At 36.4% G+C, this 27429-nt stretch overlaps 1 protein-coding gene across 3 annotated transcripts in view; it reads left to right on the top strand.

Annotated features, from left to right (window-relative positions):
- Nucleotides 1–27429, top strand: part of DNAH7 (dynein axonemal heavy chain 7) — a 235229-nt gene that overhangs the window by 159051 nt on the left and 48749 nt on the right. For 2 of the 3 annotated variants that reach the window (XM_070581701.1, XM_070581700.1), the window contains 5 exons: nt 1894–2057; nt 8866–9020; nt 18115–18305; nt 21932–22065; nt 22787–23122. In XM_070581701.1, the coding sequence (XP_070437802.1) occupies nt 1894–2057; nt 8866–9020; nt 18115–18305; nt 21932–22065; nt 22787–23122 (980 nt within the window). Of the gene's footprint in view, nt 1–1893; nt 2058–8865; nt 9021–18114; nt 18306–21931; nt 22066–22786; nt 23123–24002; nt 24122–27429 lie in introns of those variants that run through there. The other variant, XM_070581702.1, reaches the window with a different exon arrangement.

The raw sequence follows: 27429 nt of genomic DNA, 5'->3' as shown, positions 1-27429 counted from the left end.
CTTAAAAGTTCTCATCAGGAGAAAATGAAAAAGGAAAGGAAAAAAAATTCTGTAACTATATATGGTGATGGATGTTAACTAGACTTATTATGTGATCATTTCACAATACTTACAAATATTGAATCATTCTGTTGTATACCCGAAACTAATATGGTGTTATATGTCAATTATACCTCAATAAAAAGAGAGACAAAAAATAGAAAAGATAAATCTATACAGACATAAATTAATAAATTTCAAAAATGAGTGCCTGACAAAACCCAGAATATTTACATAGTTACAAAGTATCTTCCCACAAAATGCTGACAAATTTCAAAGGGAAAGGGGAAAAGAGCAACTTAGCAGTGGAGAAGCTGTAATACAATATTTCACAAGTGCTATCTTCTCTCAGTTTTGAATCACGATTAAAAACTTTGAATTCCCTTTCATGGGCAGTTTGCTAATCCCTCACCCCAAGCATTTTCCTTATGAGGCTCCAATACTCCTGGGGTACAGTAGGCATGTACCCAACTTCCAGAGGCCCCCAACACCTAACACCCAGAAGGGAAGGTCCTTTCTTCCTCATGCCTGTGGAATTATTCAAAATACTGAGTCCCCAGGAAGCCCATGAAGCCTAGCTCACCCCACCCCACCGTGCTTACCATCTATAAACCGCCTCCCACAGTTACACCTTGCTGTTACTCCATTTCTGTGTGCAACCTCCTGTATGGCAGCTTTCTCTTATTTGGAGCTATAAGTAACAAAGAGTTCTCCCTTTCTTCTGAGTGTCTTTGTGTTGTGTCCCACCATCCACAGAAGCTTTAATCACACCTAAGATCACAGAATTATGACACAGAAGCCTGGAAGACACCTTAATCAAGTGATTAAAATCAATATCATCAATAAATGAACAATTTGAAATCATGTACCATTGATGGAATGCAATGAAAACACAACATCATTTCTATGATATTCCTGCCAAAGTTGCATAACCTCAACTGAATCAGGAGGGAACATCATACAGACCCAATTGTGGGGCATTCTACAAAATAACTGGCTAATCAAGGTCATGAAAGTCATCAACTCTCCCCAAAGTGTCATGGCCTTTCGTGTGCAAACCTAAGGCAATGTTGGTCGAACCTACTCAACAGGAGCCTGAGGGAGACAGTAGTGCCCACTGTGCCCTCTCCGCCTGCACCACTTTGCACACACAGCATCCTCCTCTGCCCATGGGCTGGTACCAACACCATGTATATCTGCCTTCCCCATGTCTCTTCCTAACCTATTTTCTCTTCTGTCTTGTGTTTGACTATTTCTGAACTCTTTATCTGTAACTTCAAATTGGACCTTGGCTTCTGACTTTCTGAGTGTCAACTTGGGCTTGAAGCATCTTAGCAAACTGTGCCCCAGATGGAATATCCCAAACTCTAATATGTGCCCCAATCCTTGGTGCCTAATAGCCCCGCCATCGTCCCTCCCCCAGGGCATGTGAGAGCCAGAAACAAATGTTTTCTGTGGCCCTCCCAGTGCAAATTAGATTTACTTTTATACCATAACATTGTGTTAGGCTTGCTGAATATTTGTAATTTAAAGAAAAACATGGTGGTTTCCAACTTCTACGTCAAGTAATTGGCAATTATTTTTTCCAGGCACAAAATTCTGACTTCACTTGTTAAGTGATTTGTCTAAACTTTATCTTAGCATTGGCTATAATTAATTTTCAGTTGAATACATAGTGGACCTTCTAAATTATAATTTTATTTGAAAAAATCTGATAACTATAAATCATTTTTGAGGTAGAGTTTCAGCAATGATTTGTTGACTCAATGAATAAAGTATAATCAAGGAGTTTACAAAGTTTTCATTTGGTGATCTCCAGCCTCATTTTTATATCTTTCTGTGTATGTCTTAAAGAACCAAACCAAGGAATGGACAAATTTGTGCAAAGGAAGAGATATCCCCTGTTCTGATGATTATTCCCTTATGGGGATCCTGGGAGAAGCAGTGACAATTCGAGCCTGGAATATTGCTGGATTACCTTCCGACTCATTTTCCATTGATAATGGGATCATCATAATGTAAGGAAAATATTTTTCTCACAAATGACCTCTGTTAATCAGTAGAGTTATGTATCTGTGCACCTTTTTAGCAGTTATAGCTAGTAAACTGTTATAGTATTGAAAACAAAATTTTACTTAATTAGCTAAATTAAATATGGATAATCACTTTCTTCTCATATTAATATTGGAATAGTTGAGTATTGGAGACTGTAGTAAACAAACAAAACCCAGATGACATTTGCCTAATTTTTAGTCAATTTTTAGCAAATAGAACAAAACCCTCCCATAAGTAAGTGAAGTCCAAAATTTTTATTCCCATAAGATACAGGGCTTTGGGATTGCAGGTTAGTGAAAGGTGTAGCAGTGGGTTGTTGGTGGTGATGGGTTTGGATGTTCCAAATTCTCTTAGTCCCCGCTGGGTGTGGGACCAGCTTAAACAATACATTTCTGGGCCCTGGGCTGATTGGGGCTTTCAAGACAAATGGTTGCTTTTCCTGGAATTTCCTGGTTAGTAGATAAGTCCCATGGAGACTGGGCTGGGAGAATATGGGAGGCCCCTCCAGCCTTGCCTTTCCTCCAGGTCTTACCTCCCAGAAACCAAGGACTTCAGCCTGTCCCAGTGTGAGGACCATCATCAATTGTGTGATTTCCAAGTTCACAGTACTACAGGCCTTTTGTCCCTGGGCCAGTCTTCTTGGAGGTTTTAGCATCTTGGGAATAGTGTAGGTAAACCATCAGTAGGAAATGTTCAATTCTGTGTTACATGACTGTTTTGATTAGTTGTTGCTTTACTACTGAAAAAGCAATCAATATGATAGTACTTAATTTAAAATGATTGAGGCATGTGAATTATTAAAATAGAATTAACCACTACATATGAAGACTAGTTGTTATTAAATTTTTGTGTGCAATATTTATGAAAATTATTCCACAAATTAAAACTCTGGTAAACACATTTCTTTACTGCTCAACAAATGATCCTGACAGATTTCTTTAGCATCTATTTGGTAAATTATTCCACAGAGATTTGACGTATGTACAATTTGAATATAATACAAAACAAGATAAAATCTGATGAGACCACCTAGGGGAAGTAAAGAAGTTGTTACTACTAGCTACTGCTAGGTACTTGAGACAAGCTAATCCTTACAGCTGGGCCCTGAATTAAGTTCAATGCTTTCAGATAACTAAGGCAAAAAGAAAAGCTGTGTCATGTAGTTCTCATTTTTCAGCCAAGTAAATTGTACTTAGGCAAACTTTTTCAGGAACTAAACTTAAATTTAATTATTTTGTTGATTTGAAGAAAAGATTACAAAACTTTAGGAAACTAAAATTAACTGAGTACTCTGCACTGATAACCTAATTTAATCCAGAAGAAAAATGGTAGAATCTAGATAAATGATAAATATGTACATTGGTTTGCAGCTAAAACAGATTTTTAAGTGCCTTTTAACAAGCCCAGAATGGCAGCTGGTTCGTTGTTGACTGAGTTAACAAGGCGATGGCACATAGTCTGTGCTGGTGTTCAGTGTGAGAACACACCGTGGACATTGACACATATGGGAGGTTTCCGCAAGTTTAGAAGTCCATCGTTGACAGTGACTTTGGCCCAGGTGGACCAATTAACTTCAACCTAAGAATAGTCAGAGTTTTGCTGTTTTCGTTATTGTTGTTGCGATTGTTTCCCTCTCAGAAAAAATACTTTGCTCTTCCCAAGCCCTTGCAAATATAGTTTGTCATGTCCCACATAGTGGTAGTTATGTCTTTACTGTTTTGATTTGAATTTATATACCTTTGTTCCACCTACAGAACATCTATAACCATTGTATTCATTGGAAGCTAAATTGCTTCTTATTTTCTAGCAAATAAATGTGCGCTTTCTTTTGGGTCCAGTCATATCTCAATAACAACAGAACTGTTGATGAATATTTCTGCTTTAAAGATTCCAAACCTTTCAGTGAGTATTTTTTAAGACAACAAACTCACATTTCCAGAGAGATTACAGGTAGAAAATGGTATTAATGAGCCATAACTCCTATATTTTTGCTCTTTGTTTATAAAAATGTTCGAATATTAGCAAGCAGTTATGGTAGCAACTTTACTAAGAAGGAAATATTAACATTTTCATTCTTGTCTCATTTTGTTGATGTGTTTCGTTAATCTTTTACTGAGAGGTTTCAGTAAGTAGGTTTAAGGTGATCATTTTGAAGTATCGGATAAGTGTTTACTTGCATGGCGCGTTCCTCCATTCCTCAGAGACACTTGCTTGATAATGAGAATACTCATACCGAGCACTTACTGAGGACCTGATCCTGTGCTAAGTGCTTTTCATATACTGTCTCAGCTCAGTGAGAAGTCGATTATTTAAGGAAACTGGAGCAATCTGTACGGTTTGGATAAGTAAGAATGTAAGTAACTTCTGGAGCTATTGACAGCTGCAGGTCCTTGGCTATTCAGAATTTCAGGGCGAGTGATGACATTTAATGTAGTTGGATTGCAGCTGAACATTTTACGGGGAAGGTATGAGGATTCTTTAACAACTTGGTAAGCAGATCAGACCTGTATCTAATATAACTCTGCCTTTTAAAAATGTCTTTAAGTTTTCATTTCTGTAGGAGTCAGATAAATTAGGTTTATTTCAGCAGCAATAGTAACTGACAGGAACACCTATCTTTCCTTCTCTGTTTTTATCTATTTTTATGTGTGTAAGGAGGAAAATAGCAAAACTCTTTGACAAGCACCACTGTTATATTCAAATTCTGTCCTTCCATGCAGACTGCTGTGAACATGTATTATCACTGTGGCATGTCTGCATTTTTCACAAACCCGAAAGAGCCAAAACCAAGTAACAATTGTCTCTAGACAAACAAGAGAGCTAACAAAAAGAACAAAGAGCTAACAAAAGACTAACAAGAGAACAAACACTATTAAAACTTGGAATGCCGAGTGCTATAAAAATTCAACTTCCATTTGAGAATCACTGGTTTGAAAGCATTTCTGGATTCAAGAATGTTTGGTGGAGGAAGTAGCAGAGAAGATAGTGTAGAGAAAAACGTTGTCTTGTCAAAAAATAATGCAAAACAGTGGTGAAGAGGAAGTAAACAGTAAATACAGTGCTCGTTTGTTTCAAATTCAGGAATAATGTTCATCCAAAGAGTGAAGCTATTTAAACCCATGTGTGTCGAACATAACTCTCCACAATAATTGCTGTTATATATATTTTTAAAAACCAGTACATTCTTTTCTACCTACCCTGAAGAATATCTCCTTTGAAATTTTATTAATCTGACATGATATTGTATGGAAGCCCTAATCTTTAAAAGCAAATATTTTAAACTAAAGTCGCAACTTTGTCCTGTTTTTGAATCAAAAAATGTTATATTGAGTGTTATATTGAGGGTGTTGTTTGGGGAAAATAAGTTTGATACAGTTCCTTTTTTTTTAAAGATTGGCACCTGAGCTAACAACTGTTGCCAATCTTCTTCTTCTTTTTTTTTCTCCACAAATTCCCCCAGTACATAGTTGTATATTTTAGTTGTGGGTCCTTCTAGTATGTGATGCCGCCTCAACGTGGCCTAATGAGCGGTGCCATGTCCATGCCCAGGATCCAAACCCTGGGCCGCCAAAGCAGAGCGTGCAAACTTAACCACTCAGCCTTGGGGCTGGCCCCCTGATACAGTTCTTAACTGGGTATAGAATAGCATCTCTGTGTGTGTGTAAGTATATATCTATTTACATATATTGTGTGTGTGTAAATATATATATTTACACACATATAAAAAAATATATGGAGAGAGAGACAGAGAATGTGAATATCCATTTGTTCTAGCACAATTTGTTTGAAAACATTATCCTTCCCAGCCTCCAGAACTGTGAGAAACAAATGTTTGTTGTCTAAGCCCCACAGGCCATGGTCATTTGTTACAACAGCCTGAGCAGACAAAGATGCCCTTACTCTCTACGCACAACAGAGGCCCCTCTTCCAGTCTGCTCTCTTAGGTGACTCATCCCCACGGCTTCTCCCATGGGAATATACTTCTTCTGCTGGGGTTGACCTGAGGGCGGGGACAGGAGAGAAAAAAGAGAAAAACGAAACATGCACTTTCCCCCACTCTCTCTGGCTCACACATGGTCATATTCTCAGTTCTCTAGTGAGAGTTTCTGATCCCTGTGCTTGCTGCACAATTCTCCAGTAGGCCTGTTCTCAGATCAAAGCTACAAGATTAGAGGAAAAAAAACCAAAAACACCCAAGAAACTCACCACCCCCTTATTGGTCATTCTTCAGATTTTAACTTCTTTCCCATTCACTTGTTATTATTTACTTTTAGAATCTGCAAGTAGTTGCTTTTTGTATTTTATCCAGAATTTTTCATTGTAATCAGTGGAAGAGATTGGCTGTACTGGGTGTAGCCCAGCTTGGTCAGCACCAGAAGTCCTTTCCTCTGGTTTTGAGATGGTGTTCCTTCCTTCTCCATGCAGGGTTGATCTCTTAGAAAATGTCAATTTTCAGAATGAGTTAGCTTGCATGGGGTTTGTCAGATGTTTTTTGCTGTTTCTATTTCAATAGATTATCATGTGCAAACTTTATTTGATCTAGGAAAAAAGGATAAAGAAGAATGAGCATTCTCCCCTCAAAGAATATGCTATTTAGTTGAGTGATGCAGTTAAGAAATTATAGAATCAATAATAGAATATTATCATATAGAATATTCTGATTATATGAAAGTACCATAAATGTAATATGGATGAATGGCTAAAGAAGTTCACAGAGAGAAGAGATCAAGACAGGCTTTGTGGACTTCATAGCATTCAAGCAGACCTTGAAACACGAGTAGGACTTGAACGTGAAAGGATGGGGAAGAAGTGCATTTTGGACAAAAAAACAGCATGAACATGGATATTGTGGCTAAAACATGTGGGAGCAACAGAAGGAAGCGTGAGTCATCCAATTTCTGTAGGGAAGCATAAACGCTGTCTAACACTCACACGTAATCCTCCGAACCTAAAAATATTTCTAAAATGTGACAGAATGAAACTTTTACATACTTATAAGTTTTATTCTTTTCTAATTTCCCTCCTCACTCCCTTTAGTTTCTTATGGTTGTGATTCTCTTTTTATTAGTTGATTGTATCTAAGATATTACAGTATTCTTTTGGCCTCATTTCTTCCTGAATATAGTGAACTGAGTTGTTCCCCCCATTCATATGTTGAAGGCATAACTCCCGATGTAACTGTATTTGGAGATGGGGCCTTTATGGAGGCAATTAAGGTTAAATGAGGTCATAGCATGGAGCCCTAAACTATTAGAACTGGTGTCCTTATAAGAAGAGGAAGAGATACCAGGGATATGCAGACAGGGGAAAGGTCAATGAGGACACAGCAAGAAGGCTGTGTTGTCTGCAAGCCAAGGCAAGAGGCCTCTGGAGAAACTAAATCTGCTAGCACTCTGATCTTGGACTTCCTGCCTCCAGAACTGTGAGAAAACAAATTTCTGTTGTTTAAGACAGTCTGTGGTATTTTATTACAGCAGCCCAAGCCAATTAATCCATTATATAATGCTGATACTGGAGGACAAGACTATCTTCTTTACCATATAAACTATAAGTTTTGTATCCAACTCTAACTTACATGCTAAAAAATATGATTACTTCCATGTGAGTGGACAAATTATCCAATGAAATGCTAAATTCGTGTTATAATGAGGTTGATTAAGTATATTATCCTGTTCCAGTCCCACTTCTTTTTTTTTTTTAACCCCAGTAACCTTTTATTTTCTCCTCCTTCTCTTCTGATGTTCCATGTGAATTTGCTGTGCTCACTTTTGAAGAGTGGGACAGTATCTTTAGAAAATTTTCCAGAATCATGGCTTGTATTTCCTGAAGCTTCGAAGAGGAAGAAAAAGAACAATAACCTTAATGCTGATTACATGTCACACAAGGTAGAAAGCTATATGGTTGGATACCATATGGTGATGGCAGATACTGGTTGACACTTTGTGACCCCACAACACGCTGGAAAAGAAACTGGGTGCCTCATGGTTCACTGTTCTCGTTCTTATCATAAAAGGGAGATGAGTGAGAATAAAGCAATAAATGTGAGCTCTTCTATAGTGCAAAAGCCCTGACTTCCAGAAAATATATTTCTGTCTGTAATAAGCTCACAGTTGCTAAGCAAATATACGACATATATGACAAATATGTACATATATGGCATTAAATATACAAGTGTTTGAAGCAAATACTAGGTCAACGATTATGTGAACACTTAAGGTTCCATGGCTATTATGAAGGTTAGATGATAGAAAATTATGCTTTTCACCTTATTTTTAGACCATTATATCTTTAATGGTCCATATTTCAAAGAGAGATCTGATGTCTCAATCCTTTCTCTTTCCCTGTTGTACAAATGACAGGAGATGGAAGCTGAGCAAGTGAAGTGACTTGCCCAAGGTCACATGAGCAATCAATGGCCAGGCCCAGTGTAGAACTTGCATTTCCTGATTTCTAGTACTCTTGGTGTTGTCATTGTCACCCAGTTAGCAAGAGCAGCAAATATTTTTAAAAATCAAATTTAACATTTCGAGAATGGTAATTTCCCAAAAGGAGTAAAAGAGGTTGTGTTGTTTCCACATGATTTTTGTAACTGCCGTTCTAGTAGCCTGCTCAATCTAAATGTCTCTGCTTCAAGAATATAGTTTCTTGTAATAAATTAAAGAGTAAAATATTACTATAAAGCATAAACTATAAGAAAGTGATGTGTGCATGCTTAAATCGCATAGAGACAAATCATAGTTTGACCAGCATCTTCTTTCTTCTCCCTTTCAGGAATGCAAGAAGGTGGCCTCTGATGATAGATCCTCAAGGCCAGGCTAATAAATGGGTCAAGAATATGGAAAAAGCCAATAGTCTCCATCTAATTAAATTAAGTGATCCTGACTATGCCAGAACTCTGGAAAATTGCATCCAGTTTGGTACCCCTGGTATGTAGTTGAATAACAAGTGTACATTATGGAAATGCCTGGAGAGGGCACAATTAACCCAAAACAATGTAGGTTGTTTCTTTTTTAAAAAGATAGTTGTGTCAGACTCATCTTAAATTATGACTTTGTTAACGTTTTTTATTATTTATTGATAATTAATCACGTGAGAACTTTAGAGAGTATAGTTCCAGCAAGTTAGGACTTTTTTTATGTCTCAAGATTCATTTATGATGCTTCCTTTAATTTAGCTGTTTTAATTTTTGTCTGATGTTTGCAATTCTTTAGTTCTCATTATGACTCCACTTTTGCAATTACAAGGGCTGCTTGATATGCCAAAAGTATTTTAACGTGACATTAGTCCAATTATCCATGTATTCTTTTCTTGACTTACCGTACAAAAGTGGCAGAGAGGTAAGTACACATTTTACATGGCTGACTATGATCTGCCATTTACAATGGAGAGACTAGAAATATGACAAGGACTTTTTAATAAAGCTCTATGCACATGTCACATTTGTCAAAACACAGAACAAAATACTTATGATTTGAGTAAATTGGGGTTATTAGTCACGTTTTAAATCCATGTTACCTATGAAATTTTGACTGTTTACTTGACCAAATAAATGTAAACATTATGAAACTACAACATATTTAGTCCCAGGACAAGTATAGTAAATCCCAGTTGCTGTTAGAGCTAGTACTACGTGGAAAAATCATAAAGAATATACAAGGTCGTCTTACAGACATTTTATTTTTGCATATTAATAACGAGTTAGTCTTTAAAATATTACAATTTTAGGTTCTGTCAAGCATGAAATGAAAAAATCTAAGTCTACCTACAAAATCTTGTGTTTATGTATATGGACACACAGACACACAGACAAGGGGTATTTCATTCTTAGAGTACAGTATGGGTGATGGAGGAGTTCCAGGAAAAGGGGGAATATGATCTCCACTATCAGATGTCTTGCTTGTTTAATAGATGGGATCAGACAATATGGGTAACTAACTGTAATAAAAACAGAAAATGGACATAGCTCACTAACCCTTATTGGGGCCGCTGTTCTGTTATGGGTAGGTGCATGGCTCTGCAATCAGAGTGCCTGCCTCTGTTACTCAGTGCTTGGTTCAGTGACCTTTCTGAGGCTCAGTCTCCCTATCTGTACTTTGATCATATAGTATGAGGAAGAAATGAGTTACTGTACTTTGGGTACTTACAGCAGTGTCTGATAAGCTCAATATGTGTTGTTTTTTGGTCGGAGATTTACTATGTGTATTATCCTTTAATTGTATTAGCATTATATTTAATTACATTAGTATAATAAGAAAGGCACAGATGATGAACTATGAGAATTCAGAGGAATAGGAAGATTTCCTGAAGAAATTAACACCTCAAATACTTGATTTAAAATTACTTAATTAGACTTACATGTTCAAGTAATTTCCTTGACACAGTAAAAAACAATTAAATGATAATCGAGCATCTACCGTGTGCTTGACATTCTGAAGATTTCTGTGATCTCAGGCATGTATCTTGATGTCCGTATTGCATCATTTTGGAGAGGAAACGGCCATAGAGACAATCTGTATAGTGTTTTTCAAACTGTGAGTCCCAACTGTGGGAGAGAAAACCAACTTAGTGGGTCATGACCAGCATTTTTAAATGAAATGCAATAGAAAAGAATGGAACCTCTTAGGCTGCATAGCATGGAGTAAAGGTAAGCAATATTTCATGAAATTTTAAAGTTCTATATGCAATGTGTGTACAGGACCAAGATTCAAAATATATTTCTTACTTGGAGTTGTGGCCACAGAATTCTGAAATCCAGTAGTAGTAATTCCAACCACTTCATTTGGTTAACCGGTAAGTGAGGTGTGGGAGAATGTTAGTTACCAAGACTGTATGCCTAGTCAAGGGGAGTGCTGCAACCTGTCCCCAGGTCTGGTGCCTTAGTCCAGTGCCTTCTGTGTCACTCACGGTGGCTTTAACCTATGTTTTGGAATGAATACATTTTTTTTTTTAAGATTTTATTTTTCCTTCTTCTCCCCAAAGCCCCCCGGTACATAGTTGTGTATTTTTAGTTATGGGTCCTTCTAGTTGTGGCATGTGGGATGCTGCCTCAGCGTGGCTTGATGAGCAGTGCCGTGTCTGCACCCAGAATTTGAACTGGCGAAACCCTGGGCCGCCGAAGCAGAGTGCGCAAACTTAACCACTTGGCCACAGGGCCAGCCCGCTGGAATGAATACTTTTAAAATGGATAATGATTATTTACAATGCTTGCTAACATGAATCATCAGAGAGAAGTGAAAAGTTTTAAATCTATTATAGAAAGAGAAACAGATGGCAGATTTTATAACTATTTTTATATTGAACCTTCAAGTATAAGTATCGGTTACTGTTACAGTTTTAAAACAGAAGCAGTTAAAGACTCTTCCATTTAAGAAGTTACCTTTAGTTATTGACCTGTTCAAGGACAGTGGCTTTTGATCTGTCATCCCTCACAGGCAGCCGTGGTCGAGAAGGCAGAGGTCTTTGCCTTCTTCACCCACTGGCCTCTGCTCCCGCCAGAGCAGGCCTCCCTTTTTTTTTGTTTATATTGAGTTTTAAGATAAAATCCTCTTTGAAAAAAGTGTCCTGCTTTTTAAAAGAGTTTGAAAGCCAATGTTCTAGCAAACAAAGATACGTCTGTATTAGTTACACGAGTGACTGAGGTGTGCCTAGATAGTAATCATAAAAATACTGCTAAGTCAATTTGTTCCCAACTCAATAAAGCTGGAAAAATAAAATAAGATGAAATTTTAAATTTTTGAAAAAGAAATCAACTTGTAGAGAAGATCTTTTAATAGCTTTCCGGTAACTATGAAAATAAAATCTTTGCATTGAGAGCAAAATCTATCTTATCTGAGCCTCCTTTACTTTTATCTTATCTCCCAGTACTTTACTTTCCCTCCCTCTTGCGTATAACATACCAGGGATGCAAAACTACTTCCGGTTTAATGTTCCTTACATTTGCTCATTTGTTGGTTCATTCGTTCACCCAACAAATATTTATTTTGCAACCACCACGTGGCACTGAAAGCACAGCATGAACAAGACAGACTTGGTCTCTGCTGTCTGTGAGCTTATTGAAGTAGAGGGAGAGAGCGGTTACATGTGTGATGAGGGTTAGAAAATCGGAGTACTGGGTACAAGGGAGCAGCCAGGACGTGTAACAACACAGTGATGTGTCATATCTCTTAGCTTTCATCTGTGCTTTTCCATCCACTTGGTGAATTCCTTTAAATTTTATCCTTTAAGATAGAGCTCAGACACCTCTTTTTCTGTGTTATTTCTCTTGACCTGTCCAATGAAGTGCCAATTCTGGAGCGTTCACAGATGTCTGGTGTTGCCCTTGTTCTCGTGTACATGACTGTGTGTTTCTCACCTCCAGACTCTTTAGGAGTACCCAGTCGGTGCTCAGTGATGGTTTGTAAAATCTACTTTGAATATGATATGCTCCATAGTGCAACATAATACCCAGAAGATTTTTTTCCTATGAATTTGAAGTCTCACATACAATAATGTAGGCAATTTATAATAAAAAATCTGATATCAATTAATGTCCTAAGTGCAAAAGAAATGTGAAAAGAGTACTTGGTTCTCTTTGTATTTCTGTTGCTACGGAGTAGTGTTTTGAGTGAGAAGGTCTGCCTACTCAAAGATGCCAGCAGTCAGTGTTTGGATTCTCAGTCTTGGTTTCCCAAAGCTTTGCAAATACTGTGATGGGCTGGTGCTTGGGAGTGAGAAAGGAGGCTTTTATATAAACCAGAATATTGTTAACTTTGATGATGGAAATATGAAGAGAAGCTTGTCTCATGAATTGGCTCCTGTATTTTTTTTTAAGATATTTTATTTTTATTTTTTCTTCTTCTCCCCAAAGTCCCCCAGTACATAGTTGTATATTTTAGTTGTGGGTCCTTCTAGTTGTGGCATGTGGGATGCTGCCTCACTATAGCTTGATGAGCGGTGCCATGTCCATTCCCGGGATCCGAACCAGCGAAACCCTGGGCCGCCAAAGCAGAGCATGCAAACTTAACCACTCGGCCGCGGGGCTGGCCCCTGGCTCCTATGTTTTAACATGAAACGTATTTTGATTTAGTTAAAAGTTAAAGGAGTCAAAATAGTTAAATTAAGGATATCGTTCTGGGTAATTCATGTACCTTTGCATTTTTGTTTTTTTTTTCATTTTTTTAAGTTTGGAATACTTTTGATTTTCCACTGAGGCTTATAATAGTAGTAAGTATTCAATGTTGGGAACATATTTCTTTGAGATCAGGATGCTATAGAAATCTTTCCTAACAGGCTTATGGCTTGATTCTATTAGTGATGAAATAAATTTTCACTTTTGAGGAAAAGAATCAAGTCTGCAATATTTAAGTTTTATAATGTATATTTTAGCTTTGAAAAAAGACACTTATAAGTATTAATATAGACACTCAATTCTGTTTCAAACTAGGAAACAATTTATGGGGAGTAGGGAATGAAATTGTATAATATTATTTTTTAGTGAAAAATAATTTAAATATTATACTTTGTGAAAAAATTGTTGGTAATAAAAGTTGAGGCTATTATGCAAAACTTGTGTTATATTTCATAAACAGAATTTCAGTTCATAACTAAAGCAAATTAATAGATTTTAAAAATCTGATCATGTAAAAGTAAAAATGAGACATTGATATGTTATCACTGTTATTGTTTAGCATTATTAGGAGAGTTCTTTTCAATGCAATAAAACAGGAAACAATGAGGGTGCTATAACATGTGGAAAGAGGAAAGAATATTATCATACTCATAGACAATATATTTCATCTAGAAAACCAAAGAGGATTAGCTGAAAAGCTATTAGAATAAAAGAACTCGATGGAGTAGATATATTCCAAAAAGAATATTTAAAAGAAATCAATAACTCCTGAGAAGAAAATAAATGGGTCATAATTCTAGTCAACTGGTAAATGGAAACAAAACAAAACAAAGTGAAACAAAAAACTTAGGACGTCTTTAATAATGCACAGTGCAAAAATGACAAAACTTCACAGAAAAACAAAAGAAGACTTAAGACATTGCTTTTTCACTGTAGGAAGACTAAATGTAAAAGTGTCAACTCTTTCAAAAATAAATGTTCTAGAAATAATACTAAAGTTAACCTAGAAGAAAGAAAGTAAGAGAGGCAGTAAAAATTCAGTAGAAGAGTGAGTTTGGAATAAGTGCTGGGAGAAACTCTAATATACGTAAGCCTTTAATGCATTAGAAAGTAAGCATTATAACCCAATGGAAAAACAATAGGCCATTCAGCAAATGGTGTTGGACACGTTTACTTTGTGGAAAAATATATCAAATCAGAGGCTCACCTCACACCAAAATATGCTCCAGATGAATTAAAGAATTAAATATGACAGAAAAAAAGAGAAGCTATAAATACTAAAGGACAGCAGGGGAATAACTAAGTTGTCTTTGATGGGAAAGGACTTTCTAAGAAAATACACAATGAAAAAATTAAAAAGAAGAAGATTAAGAAATATGATTGTAAAAATTCATAATTTAAGCCAAGAAACATTATGTAAAAAAAATTTAAGAGAATATCAAGCAATCACAATTTATGGAATTTATTTGTTTCCCAATTTTGGCAATCAAACTATAATCAAAATATTTTAAGACAATGGGCAAATGTATTCCCTGCCTTGATATTTGAAGAAATTGTGAATTATTGATAATATTTTAAAGTGTGGCAATTTTTGTGTGTGTGTGTGAGGAAGATTGTCCCAGAGGTAACATCTGTGCCAATCTTCCTTTATTTTGTATGTTGGACGTAACCACAGCATGGCTTGATGAGCAGTGTGTAGGTCTGCGTGCGCCTGGGATCCGAACCCACGAACCCCAGGCCACTGAAGCAGAGTGTGCGAACTTAACCACCACACTATGGGGCTGGTCCCAAGGTGTGGCAATTTTTAAAGAAGAGTCCTTACGTTTTAGAGATACTTATTCAAATATTTGCAAATGAAGTTTTGTGATGTCTGGGATTTGTTTGTAAATAATCCAGAGTGAGATGAGGATTAGAGGAAATACGATTGGCTGAATTTTGAGTATACTATTCTTTTTAGTTTTGAAAAAGGTTTGAAAATTTCTACAACATAAAGTCAAATTATAAAAAGAAACATAAATTTAAAAACAAGCAGAAAACTGGGGGAGATATTTGCTACAACAATGTAAAAAATACAAATAAAGTTTTAAAACTTAGCACGTTGTGACAATTAGTGCTGTTTATTCCCTGTTATCCATATATCCATTCTCACCTTCTTCCTTACTTTTAGCACTCCCTGTGTTTACCTGTGCGCATTGCATTCAGAGTAAAGAAATAATTTTTCTGACTTCTGTTGTGGTTGCATGTGGTCATGTGACTATGGTCTGCCCATCCAGATGTTACTGGATGCCAGCTCTGATTCCCAGGAAATATTCTTAAAAGATGTTTCTTCCTTTTCGATTTATTCTTTCTTTCTGATGGCTGGAACATGATGTTGTTTGAAAGGCCATTTTGGCCAGAGATCAAAGCCATATGCCAAGAACGGTGAAGCAGCAAGGGGAGGGGAGGGAAGGAGATGACTTGGCTCTCTGATGCTTTAGACACACTGTCCTTCCAGCTCTGCACTGATTACCTCAGGCTCCCGTTTACATGAGATAGAAGTTCCTTCCTGTTCGTGTCACTATTATTTTGGGTTTTTTATTACTTAAAACTGAACCTAATTGTAAATAACATACCCCACAATAGGAAAATGGGCAAATACATTAACATACAGTTTCCAGAAGAAAAAATGTAATTAGCCAAAGAGCACCTCAAACATCAAGCCCAAAATACAAATTTTAACAATATTTTTTTAACTATCAAATTGTGACAGTCACAAGTGTAGTATTTAATGCTGGCAGTATCACACGGTGGTTAGGAGAGCCAGGTAAGGAGCCAGACTGCTTAGTTCACGTCCCTGCTTTGTCATTTACCAGCTGGTTTAACTGAGCCATTTCCTTCCATTGCCTGGCCTCAGTTTCCTCATCTGTAAAGCTGGGATGATAATAGTCCATGCTTTTTAAAGTTGTGAGGATGATGAGAAAATACAATGCCAGCATGATGCCTGGTGTTTCTAAGTATAGTGATGTTATACGAAAACAGGTTAAAAACAAACAAAAAAGTGAGTGTTCATTGCAGCTCTGAAATCTCTACAGCCATTCAGAAGACTAATTTGGCAATATAAATAGCCTTTAAAATGTTCGTAACTGCCGGTTATTAATTGCACTTCTAGGACTGCAGCGTGAGTGAGTAATCAGAGATGAGCACGAGAATTTATTCAAAAAGATGTTCACTGCAGCATTATTAACAGTAGAAAAATGGAAGCAATCTGAATAATAGAAGATTAATGTGTTTAATACATTATGATGCACTCATTATTTAACCATGAAAAATAATCATTTTATTCAAGCAGAAAATGAAAATGAGTTTAAAAATCATCCGACATGCCTGCTTTGGTTAATTAAGATCTCAGCAGTGAAGGAAATTGACAGGAAGACAGTTGTAGGAATTCATTTGGTAGGAGTACCCTTCGGGAAGGGGCAGACTATGTCTGCAGGTCCCCTGCAATAGAGATCCAAATACGTGTCATCCAATGCCCTGAGCTCCTTCCTTCCCATCTGGATTGCACACCCAGTCCCTTAGGGACTCCTACAAGACACCATGGTTCAAGTTTGGCCGTGATAGCACTCCAAACACCGAAATGTAAAACTTTAATTTGGCGAATGTATTGAGAACCTTAACAATGTCCCTGATCTTTGATCCAGGGATTCCCCTTCTGGAATGCTATCATAAGAAAGTATTCTGAAATGCAGAGTTTTTGTATACAGTACTACTTATAATATTGAGAACAGGAAACAATTCAAATATGTAATAATAGAGCATTGGTTTAAAAAATGAGAGAACATCAATATGATAGACTGTTATACAGTAATTAAAAGCATGTTTATTAGTTTTTAATAAAATGGGGAAATACTTATGCTATAATGTCAAGCAGAATAATTAGGATGCAAAATTAGATATATTGTTTAGTCTCAACTGTGTATAGAAAAAGATGAATAAAAAATACTGAAGAGAAAAATACAATTTATTCAACAAATAATTATCATATAGGTATAGTTTTGCATCATGTTTCTATCAACTTATATGAGTCAATTATGTAAAATATTTAGGGAGAAGGAGAAAGAGAAGATTGAGAAAATCTAAGTAGAAGTAGTTTTCCCTTCGGTTAAAAGATAAAGTGAGGCACATCAAAAATTTTAAGAGTTTCTTTGAGTAAAAATCTATTAGAATCAGGCAGTGCCAAACTGGAAGTGCTTAGAGCATTCTGCCAGCAGGAGCCAGGAGAAAGACAGAGAGAGAAAGGGTGGAAGCAAAGAAAGGAAAGTGATTGGCTACAGTTTAAAGCCTCATTGGCTGTGATTGGTTGTCCTTAGCATTTTGATTTCATAACCTTGAGGCATTTATAGGCTTAAATTTGGGGTTGCTTATGTAAGCCACCGTGGCCTTAGAGCCGTCTCAGTCTAATGGTGTCCTTGTCTAATTAATTTAACATTTCTTTATTCTTTCTTTATTTTCCACATGTTCTATAATAAGCTACTATATGAGTTACTTTTATAATGAGTTACTTTTATAATTGAAAATATAGTAACCATTTAAATAGCTGCACCTGGAAATGCTTTTTCTCTGGTGTCTCAGATGGATATACTTCACTGCCATCATACTTGGGCACATAGTGAATCCCAGAGCAGGTGGGGAGTCCCGAGTAGAACTATGGCTAAGGAATATGGAAGCAGGCAGGATGACCAGACAGACCCACCAATAAAGCCCTTCCCACAGACGTCCAGTTATTTTTATGGCATCATTTCCTTATACTCGAAAGATAAAAATTATGGGTAACTAGGAACAGCGGCAATCTCGAAGGCTGAAAAAATTGGAGGCTTGAAAGTTTACAGTCAATACTTAAAATAACATGGAATCGTTTTCTGATTTTACTCCAGTGTTGCTAGAAAATGTTGGAGAAGAACTGGATCCAATCCTGGAACCTCTTCTACTAAAACAGACCTTTAAGCAGGGTGGGAGTACGTGTATCCGACTTGGAGATTCCACCATTGAGTATGCACCAGACTTCCGCTTCTATATTACTACAAAGCTAAGAAATCCTCATTATCTTCCCGAAACATCAGTAAAGGCCAGTATCTAAAGTGAATGTTTCTTTATCAAATTTTATCATTAATGACTGTATTTTCCTCCTGAGCCATAAGAAAAACAGGTCTTCCTAAGAAAAATGGATTTTGTCCTTGCATTTCCTGAAATTGCTATAACAATTTCCAAATATTGCTTTTGTGTGTGCAGGATACAGTGAAAAAAGACAGTGAAAATCCAATTTCTAAAACTGATATTATTCTTAGATTTTCATTGTTAAAAATTGATGACATATATGCACGTTCTTTCTTTGTAATAAATGATAGTATGCTAATTCTTGGAATTGGAATTTAGGAACAGAACTCCATTCTTCTTTCTCAGAATAAGGTTGTTGCTATCTGATTTTGCATAATTACTTGAAAGAACTGTTTTCGATCACTCGTTCTTTTAAAATACTAAAAATCCCTTTAAAGAGTAAAGTTAGTTTAAAGTTTCAGTCAGTGACTAAAACGACTTGAGACGTTAATCTGCAACTGAGTCCTGAAGGTTATTCCACTTTTTATTCCCAATTCTTAGCCTCAGCTGGCACTTGATAAATGTTTGTGAAATGAGCGGATGAGTGAGGGAGGGAAGGAGGGCTGCCTTTCATTTACAGAAGCTGGCGGGAGAGGACGTTAAGAAATATTGATTCAGGTTTTGAAAGTTACATAATAGAGGCAAGATTTATGCAGGGAGTTTAAATGCTGTCCTTTATTGCAGAGATTTAAATTAAGGTAGGCATCTGTGTGCAGCGAGGCAGCGGAAGCACTGAAATGATGTAATTCATTCCCTCCAGGATGAGTAAACGTGGTCCCTGCTCTCCAGACGTGTACATTGTAAATAACGTGTAGGTAAGGTGACTGTGTTGATGACTTGGAAGACAGAGAGGAGCTCGGAGTCGGGGACACACGCTTTAGACTGGACATTCAGGGATGCCAGGAAGACTCAGGGAAAGTGGGGCGACCATCGAGCTTAGTTTTAAAAACACAGTGTTAAAATATGGAAATTCTTGGCCACTGTTTTAATAAATTAAAATATAATACGTTATCTAAACACCTACACGTTGTACACCCATTAGGAGAGGCAGTACCCGGCAGCAGTTAAGAGTGTGGATTTGGAGCCAGACTACCTGGGTTCATATCCCAGCTCTCTCACGTGCCAGTGTGTGACTTTGGCCATGTTACTTAACCTCTCTGTGCCTCAGTTCCCTAGTCTGTGTGGAATAATAAATAGCTCTGTCTCATAGTGTAATGTGAAGACTAAATAAATTAATCTATGTAAAATGTTTAGAATAACCCAGCACACAGTGTTATATGATCGTTAACTATTAGCATCATTAACTTTTAAATATAAGTGAGAAAAAATGAAATATAAAAGAAAATGGTAAAATCCCAAAGCCGTGTCAATGATATGGAAATCCTTTTTTGCTTGTCAATAAAATCTATGAAAGTATCACAAATAACATGAACAATTCTTTGCTCGCTAATAACTAGTTGTTGTTATAAGTCATAAACCACTGTGGGGAGGGAACTGATCTATGATTATCAAAATCCTTCCGATCCCCAGAGTGTCTTGTGGCTTCATTATTTTTAATTGCTGCGATTGATTAAACGGGGATTAGAAAACATAGTGAGGCAGTTGCTTGCTTTCATTTACAAATTAAAATACTTCTTCTTGATCTTATTTTTAGGCTCTTTTATGTACCTTTTGCTTTCAAAAGCACCCAAGGGATGATATCATGCTGCTACAATCTTTTTCAATCTAAATGAAAATAAAATTATGAGACCATATTTGTATGATTTTAAATGTTTACTTGTGAGCAAATGGCTAGATTTGCAAAATCTTGATCTTGAAAGATCCAGCATTAATGGAACGTAAATGCTTACTTCTTTGTGTCTGAATACAATGAGGTGAAAGCTGTAAAATGTGCATTTCACCAGGCACTGGGACTATGTTTTGGGATTAAAGCAAATGTAACCTGTGCACTTGGCTTCATGTGCCAACAGGGAAAATCTTTCGAAAGCTTTAATTATAATGTTTCTATGAATAAATGCCAGAGCAGTAGAGAATTATATAACAACACTTCATGAGTTTTTTGAATTGCTCGATTTCAAGAATTGTTTATTATCTCATTTAAATTCGTGATTATGCCCATGTAATCTATACTTGGTTGTGTCCAAGGCCCGCCATGGGGCAAGCGAGGGGGGCAAGTTAGCCCAGAGGGCCGCTCCTGGAGAAGGTGCCTGGGTTTGGGCAGAGGAAGGAGTCGCCTTCCTGGGACTACTGTAAGAAGCTGTTATACACTTCCTGATCGCAGGTAGGACATTGTACAAAAACAAAATTACTTTGTTTCTGCAGAAGAACTATTCTCTTACTAGGAAAGGCAGGGGGACACAAGGTCTCCCAGTCAGCAGCTGGAGCTGAAGCACATGCAGACGCTTCATGGTCAGTGTGTACAGGATCCCACAACCAGTTCAGTGTAGCTAAAATGAAAGACTCATGGAAAAGCGGAGTGGGAGGTGATGCTCAAGACATGAGTGCAGACCTTAACTCGACATGATGATAGGCAGATGGCAAAACAGATATTAAAAAAAGGGAGGGTGTTTCCAATTAAGCCAAAGTCAAATAAGTGTTTATTAGCTTGTGGGTTCATTGGTGACCAGAGCCAGAAAGTTTCTGTAGTTTATTCTGTGTGCGTTGATGGGTGTGTGAGGGCAGGGATGAAAGCGGACTGTAGAGGGCTGAAGAATGAAATGCGGTGGAGACAGAAAGCATATATAAATCACATTTTCAGTAAGTAGGCACAAAGAGAAATCATGTGCCTCCAGTGAAGACACAAAGAGAGATGGTTCCGTAGCTGAAAGGGATTGTGAGAGCAAGAGAATGATTTATTTGTTTGTTGTTTGCTTTTTAAAAGAGAGACCTGAGCATGATTACTTTCCCATTTATGGGAGAGAACCGAGAGAGACCTGCCGGTGAGAGCCATTAAGTATCGGGAGAAAGCGTTTGCTAGCAGACCACATCTTGATGGACACCATCAACATGTACAATCCTTAGTTCACAATAGTGGCTGATTATTATATTGTAAATACCATATCATAATATGTTATTATGTATAATGTAATATACCATATTGTAATATGATTATATTATGATATGCAATATGATTATCAGATCGTAAATATCATATATACTTTTCTCATGACAAGTAAACACCGTGTTCTTTTTTCTCTTATCTCACTTTGTAAGATTTCCTTTACTTTTTGATCCCATGAGGATCCTTAAAATACAAACCAGCTTGTCCAGCCAATATGAAGGATGGCTTCCAACCTGATTCTAATTGATTTAGGGATTAAATAGTTGTCAGAAATTGGACCAGTTTGAAATAAGAATGAATTGATCACCAAATAAAACCCTTTGAAGTATTACATTTATGACCATGAGAAACTTTAGCGGGTTTTTAATCCACAATCAAGCTTGCCTATATCTTTAATCATAGTCTACAAATTCTACTTTTCACACGTACTATTGTAGGAAATAGAGTCTATTTTAAGGTCAGAACTTGAAGCATATAAGCAGAGCCTTTCTCAATAGAAATAATGATGCAATTTTTGTACATTCTTTCATTTATAGGTAACATTATTAAACTTCATGATAACTTCTGAGGGAATGCAAGATCAGCTTTTGGGAATTGTGGTGGCACGAGAAAGGCCCGACCTTGAAGAAGAAAAGCAAGCCTTAATATTACAAGGAGCTGAAAACAAAAGGTTTTAAACGTTGTAAAACAGAATTATTCTTAGTTGTTTCATGATCACTTAGAATGAATTAAAGTACCTTTTAAAGATCTATTTTGTTAGATTTAATAGATGCATTGAATGGGAAGATTCAAGAGGAAGATGTAAGGTGTTACAATGCCTCTGTGTTAATTTGGAAAATTGTGATATGCAGTATGTTTTTACGTGCTCTGGAAGAAGTAGAAGCCCTGCTCCAAGCCAAGGCAGTGCATTTTCAACTATTCAAGAAAGCTGTAACACTAAAGTTTTACTGTTCCTTATGAAACTGAGGTTACCTGTTTTCACTGGAGCACAATCTGAATATGTTGCAGCCCACTTTCTGCTCATAATACCTGACCATAATATCGCAGGTAGAAAGAGTAAAGCTCTATAAGTCAGGAAAAATTTCAGAAAATAAATGGAGTGATCCTTTCTGTTCACTCGGGGCTGAGAAGCTTGATGGCAGAGAAGACTGGCTTACCATCTCTCTCTCTAGTTACCACATAAATGATCATTAGAAAGAGAAGTGGAGCAGAAAGCCCTTTTTGACATTTTGTAAGATAAGAAATTAATTATACAATACCACCGTTCTGGATATTTGTCACAAAGTGATACATTTCTTTAGGTTACAAGCTCTTTGTTTCTTATAAAAGAATGTACACGTGAAGTGATTTTAGATTTCTTTTTCTTCTGAGAAAATTGTGTTTTATTCCAGGCAGTTAAAAGAAATAGAAGACAAGATTTTAGAAGTTCTTTCATCTTCAGAAGGCAATATATTAGAAGATGAAACTGCTATTAAGATATTATCTTCCTCCAAGGCTTTGGCTAATGAGATTTCTCAAAAGCAGGAAGTAGCCGAAGAGACAGAGAAAAAGATTGATACCACCCGCATGGGCTATCGTCCTATTGCCGTCCATTCCACCATCCTGTTTTTTTCTATTGCTGATTTAGCCAACATCGAGCCCATGTACCAATACTCACTGACTTGGTTTATTAACCTTTTTATCCTGTCTATTGAAAATTCAGAGAAATCAGATGTTTTAGCAAAAAGGTATGTAAATGAAATACTAATTAATACTAAAACTAATTAATGCATGAAAATTAAATAGTAATTGGTGGCTTTCACTGTTGTTTCAGAATGATGTGAGCATTACAGCTACATAGCTAAAATGAAGTTGATTAATCATTGTACCAGAAATAAATTTGAGTTAGAAATTGAACAGATGTGACCAAATTTGGTCTGCCAGGAAATTGTTTACGGACATTTAGGATTATAATGTAAATCTAAAAAGAAGAAATATTTACCTCTGTTTGTTGTTTGCAAAATGTATTTATGATTGGAGGTATGGAAAGAGTGAGTAACACTCCCTAAAAGATATGATTCTTACCCCCTGCAAGCTTGCATTCCAAAAGTTACAAATTCATATTTTGATATACACATATAGAAAATGTGTCAAGTAATACAGTTGAAAAAAATACTCTGTTGTGATTATTCTTATTTACATAGAATACCTTATTCTACGGTTGGCTCTTACAGTAAATAATGGAATTAAGACCTTACTTAATAGTAAGTCTGAGAGAATAAAATTTCTTTTTATTTGTTATCAGTGAGAAATTTTGGTTTGGTATTAAAACATGTTTTTAATAGAGCCTAACAAGAAATTACTTCTTGAACAAAGAAAATAATTACTTGCAGCCTTTGCCCTTTGAGCTTTATTGGTCCACGTGGAGCTGGATGCTTCACTTTCTTCAGTGTTCCTACCCACAAAGGAAACTCAATGCTTATCGCTTGCAGTTAAGAATGTTATTGTAGAAATCCAAAATGCTAATCTTTTGAAATCTGAGTTGAATTCCTTTCATATCATGGTATAATTTTCCTAAATTTTGAATACTCTTAGACTCAGCAATTTTTTGTTCATATCATTCATTAGCTTAAGCTTGAATATGAGACTAATAAAGGTGTGAGACCGTCACTTGGCTTGGCAAACAGTTTTTCAGATGTGTGCTGTGACAAAGGGAGGAGGGGAAGAAAGAGTATCTTTAGGGAAGAAAGACATGATGGTAAAGTTAAAAGTTTGTTTTTATATTATGATATTTGAAAATGTTTAGTTTATTTCTCTATTTCTTCCGGTATCTGAAATTCTCAAGGTTAGCAAGGATTACTGAAATCGAGAAAACAAGATTTTGAGTGCCCTTTCTTAGGAACGTTCCCAGCCATTTGCATTATGTTAGTTAATTGAACAAGCATGTCTGGTTTTCACACTGGATTCTGAGTTTCCTGAGGCAAGGATTTAAAAAAAAAGATATTCCCAGAAGTTATCCCAGTGCCAGTCACGTGGAGCCACACAGTAAATGATGTTCTGTTTTTCACTGCAGTTCTTAATTTCTATCTTGGTCAACACAATAACCACCAGAATGTTATCATCTTAACTAGTTTAAAATCAAGGTATTTACTGGAGTCTAGAGGAGAAAATTTCTTTGCTCTGTCACTTAAAGACTTATTTTGTGTACAAGATTTAAAAATTAGAACAATTTTATGCTTTAAAAATAATGATTGGTTCCTTTATTATCTCTTGTTATATCAAATTAGAACTCACCCACAGATATGACACCTATTTCTTCATAACTGTGGTAGAATCCCTTACAATTTATAGAAAATCAAATCCTTTTACCCAGATGTCAGACTGGGATGACATCTAGAAAACAAAATGTGCCTTTTACTTTTTAGATAAAATCCTTTAATTTAGAAACAATGAAAATCATATTTATGATGACAGTGATCCTAAAAGTATAATGCTGGAACCAAAGAGTAAACACAAAAAATGTACTTGAAAAATTTCACTGAAGTTATTAGTATACATTCAGAAACATGCAGAAATCAGAAGTATTTGCTCAATGAATGTTCATAAGTGAGCACACCTGTATAACTAGTAACCAGATCAAGACAGAGAACCTTGTCAACAGCCTGGAAACCCCACTTCATGTCCCCTTCTAGGAACTAATGCCCTCGCACAAGATAATCACAGTCCTGACTCCCAACACCGAAGGTTAGTTTCTTCTGTTTGAGAACGTCGTGTAAATGGAATCACACAGTATGTGCTCTTTTGTGTTGGCATTTTGCACTCAACATTGTGCTGGTGAAATTCATGTTGTTTTGTGCAGTAGTTTATTCACTCTCATTGATAAATTGTATTCCGTTGTGCTAGTATATTGATGGGGAAGTCTAAAAGCAAAATGGTCTCCCAACCCAGAAACTTTCTCCACAAAGGTAGTAGAGAAAAAACAGTTATATTATTAAATAAGCATTAAACTGGAACGTGATGCACATCACAGGCAATCCACTAAGAGATTCAGAGACAGAAATCTCATCCTAACTTTACTGCTAATTGAGGTGACCTTCTGTGTTAGCAAACTGGCTTTATCCAGAGGAAACACAAACATCTCTCATCTTTATGTCAGGAGGTGGTTTTGCAACTTGGAGCAGGTACCCTCTGAAGTCAGGCTCCTCCCTCCCACAGAAACTGGGAGAGAGGGGCACTGTCTCCCCTGAGGTTTACATTTTGAAGAGATGGCTCCCAGGTCTTTGAGAAACACAGTCCTGAGCCATGAAGCTGACAAAAAGCCTAGCTAGTTTTTGAAAGGATTTATATACATTTCAGAGAGAAGAAAGTACTTATAATTTTAAGTTTTCAAAAATAAATACTCTAAGAGAGAGAGGGGAGAGAAATCTCTTTCCTTATTTTCAATAGGGAAAATTAAACCTCTTTTAATTTTCACTTGTCCTTACACTATACCACAAGTTATTTATTCTACTGCTGGGGACATTGGGTAGCTTCCATTTTGGGGCTTTTTTATGATTTTGCTGCCTTGACCTTTTTTTTTTTTTTGAGGAGGATTAGCCCTGAGATAACTGCTGCCAGTCCTCTTCTTTTTTCTGAGGAAGACTGGCCCTGAGCTAATATCCATGCCTATCTGCCTGTACTTTATATGTGGGATGCCTATCACAGCATGGCGTGCCAAGCGCTGCCATCTCCGCACCGGGGATCCGAACCAGCTAACCCCGGGCCGCCGAAGCGGAACGTACGCACTTAACTGCTGCGCCACAGGCCGGCCCCTTTTATTTGGGCCCTTTTATTTATTTTGTTCTTTTATTTGGCTTTTGGTGCCCCTATGTACACATTTCTGGTCTGTACATTTTCAGAAATGGAGTTGATGATCACAGGGTGTGCATCAGTTCCGTTTTAGTAAATAATGCCAAATAGAATTCCAAAGTGGCTACAGCAAAAGAGACTCTTTTAGCCAGACTTGTTTAATCTTTTTCTTTTTCGGTAAAATAAGAGTTTTCAATTAAGAAGCTAGCTCCCATTTAGAAAATAAGATAGAATCAGTTCTAATAAGAATCATTTGTTTATCTGTCAGTCATTTATAAACATCAGATGACCTGTGGACTTTAATCAGCTATTGGACTACGGGCTATACCTCGGGCATAGAAAGCGTGTGACTGTTAACACCAGGCTACTTAATTGTTTTAGAATCTTAATATCGGTCTAAAGTTATTTCTCATTTCCTTTTACTCAGAGATAAAAATGTATTTCATCTTTGTCTTCTGATGGTTATTATTCATAGTAATTATCATTTAGCTATGACACCAAATATACACTACGTTATGACAACTGTGGTATGTACTGTGAAATAGCCATAAAAATTTGAACCATCTGTTTTTTATAAAATTTTCAATGCGTCAGAATTTATTATAGCCAAATAAATAAATAACTGTAGCAAAAAAAAAAAGTACAGAGACAAACATCTAACAAGGATATAGCTTTGTTACAGGGACCAAACAAAAATCTTTCTCTCTCTTTCTCAGAAATACATGTAAGTGCACACACACACACTCACACACTCACTCACACAGTTTTTTTTCCTTCCACTACTGTCAAAATCATTTTCCTCAGGTTATAATACTCTTCTGAAACGTAATTTTTAGTAGCTTCCCACTATACCATTTTATGAATATACCATAATTTTCTTATTGTAAGAATTATAAGTAGTCTCTAGCTTTTGTATTATAAATAAAGTGCAATAAATATAAATGTCCACATCATTGATTATTTCCTTAGGCTAGAAATCCAAAATTAGGACAAAAGTGTTCACTTCTTTCAGTCTCAATGTAAATTCCTTTCCTGGAAAGTTATTCAAATGTACGCCTCCATCGGAGCAACATGAATGATCTTATAGCACTGTATCACACATCAGCATTGAGGATGATAGTTTTTATCCTCTTTTTCTCTGTAACAGATTATTAAAGTATCATATTTTATTCTGCATTTTTATCACTAATGAGACTGAACTTGAATT

The sequence above is a fragment of the Equus przewalskii genome, chromosome 17 (assembly GCF_037783145.1).
Source record: "Equus przewalskii isolate Varuska chromosome 17, EquPr2, whole genome shotgun sequence".
Lineage (NCBI taxonomy): Eukaryota > Metazoa > Chordata > Mammalia > Perissodactyla > Equidae > Equus > Equus przewalskii.
This window is presented reverse-complemented; position numbering and strand designations above follow the sequence as displayed.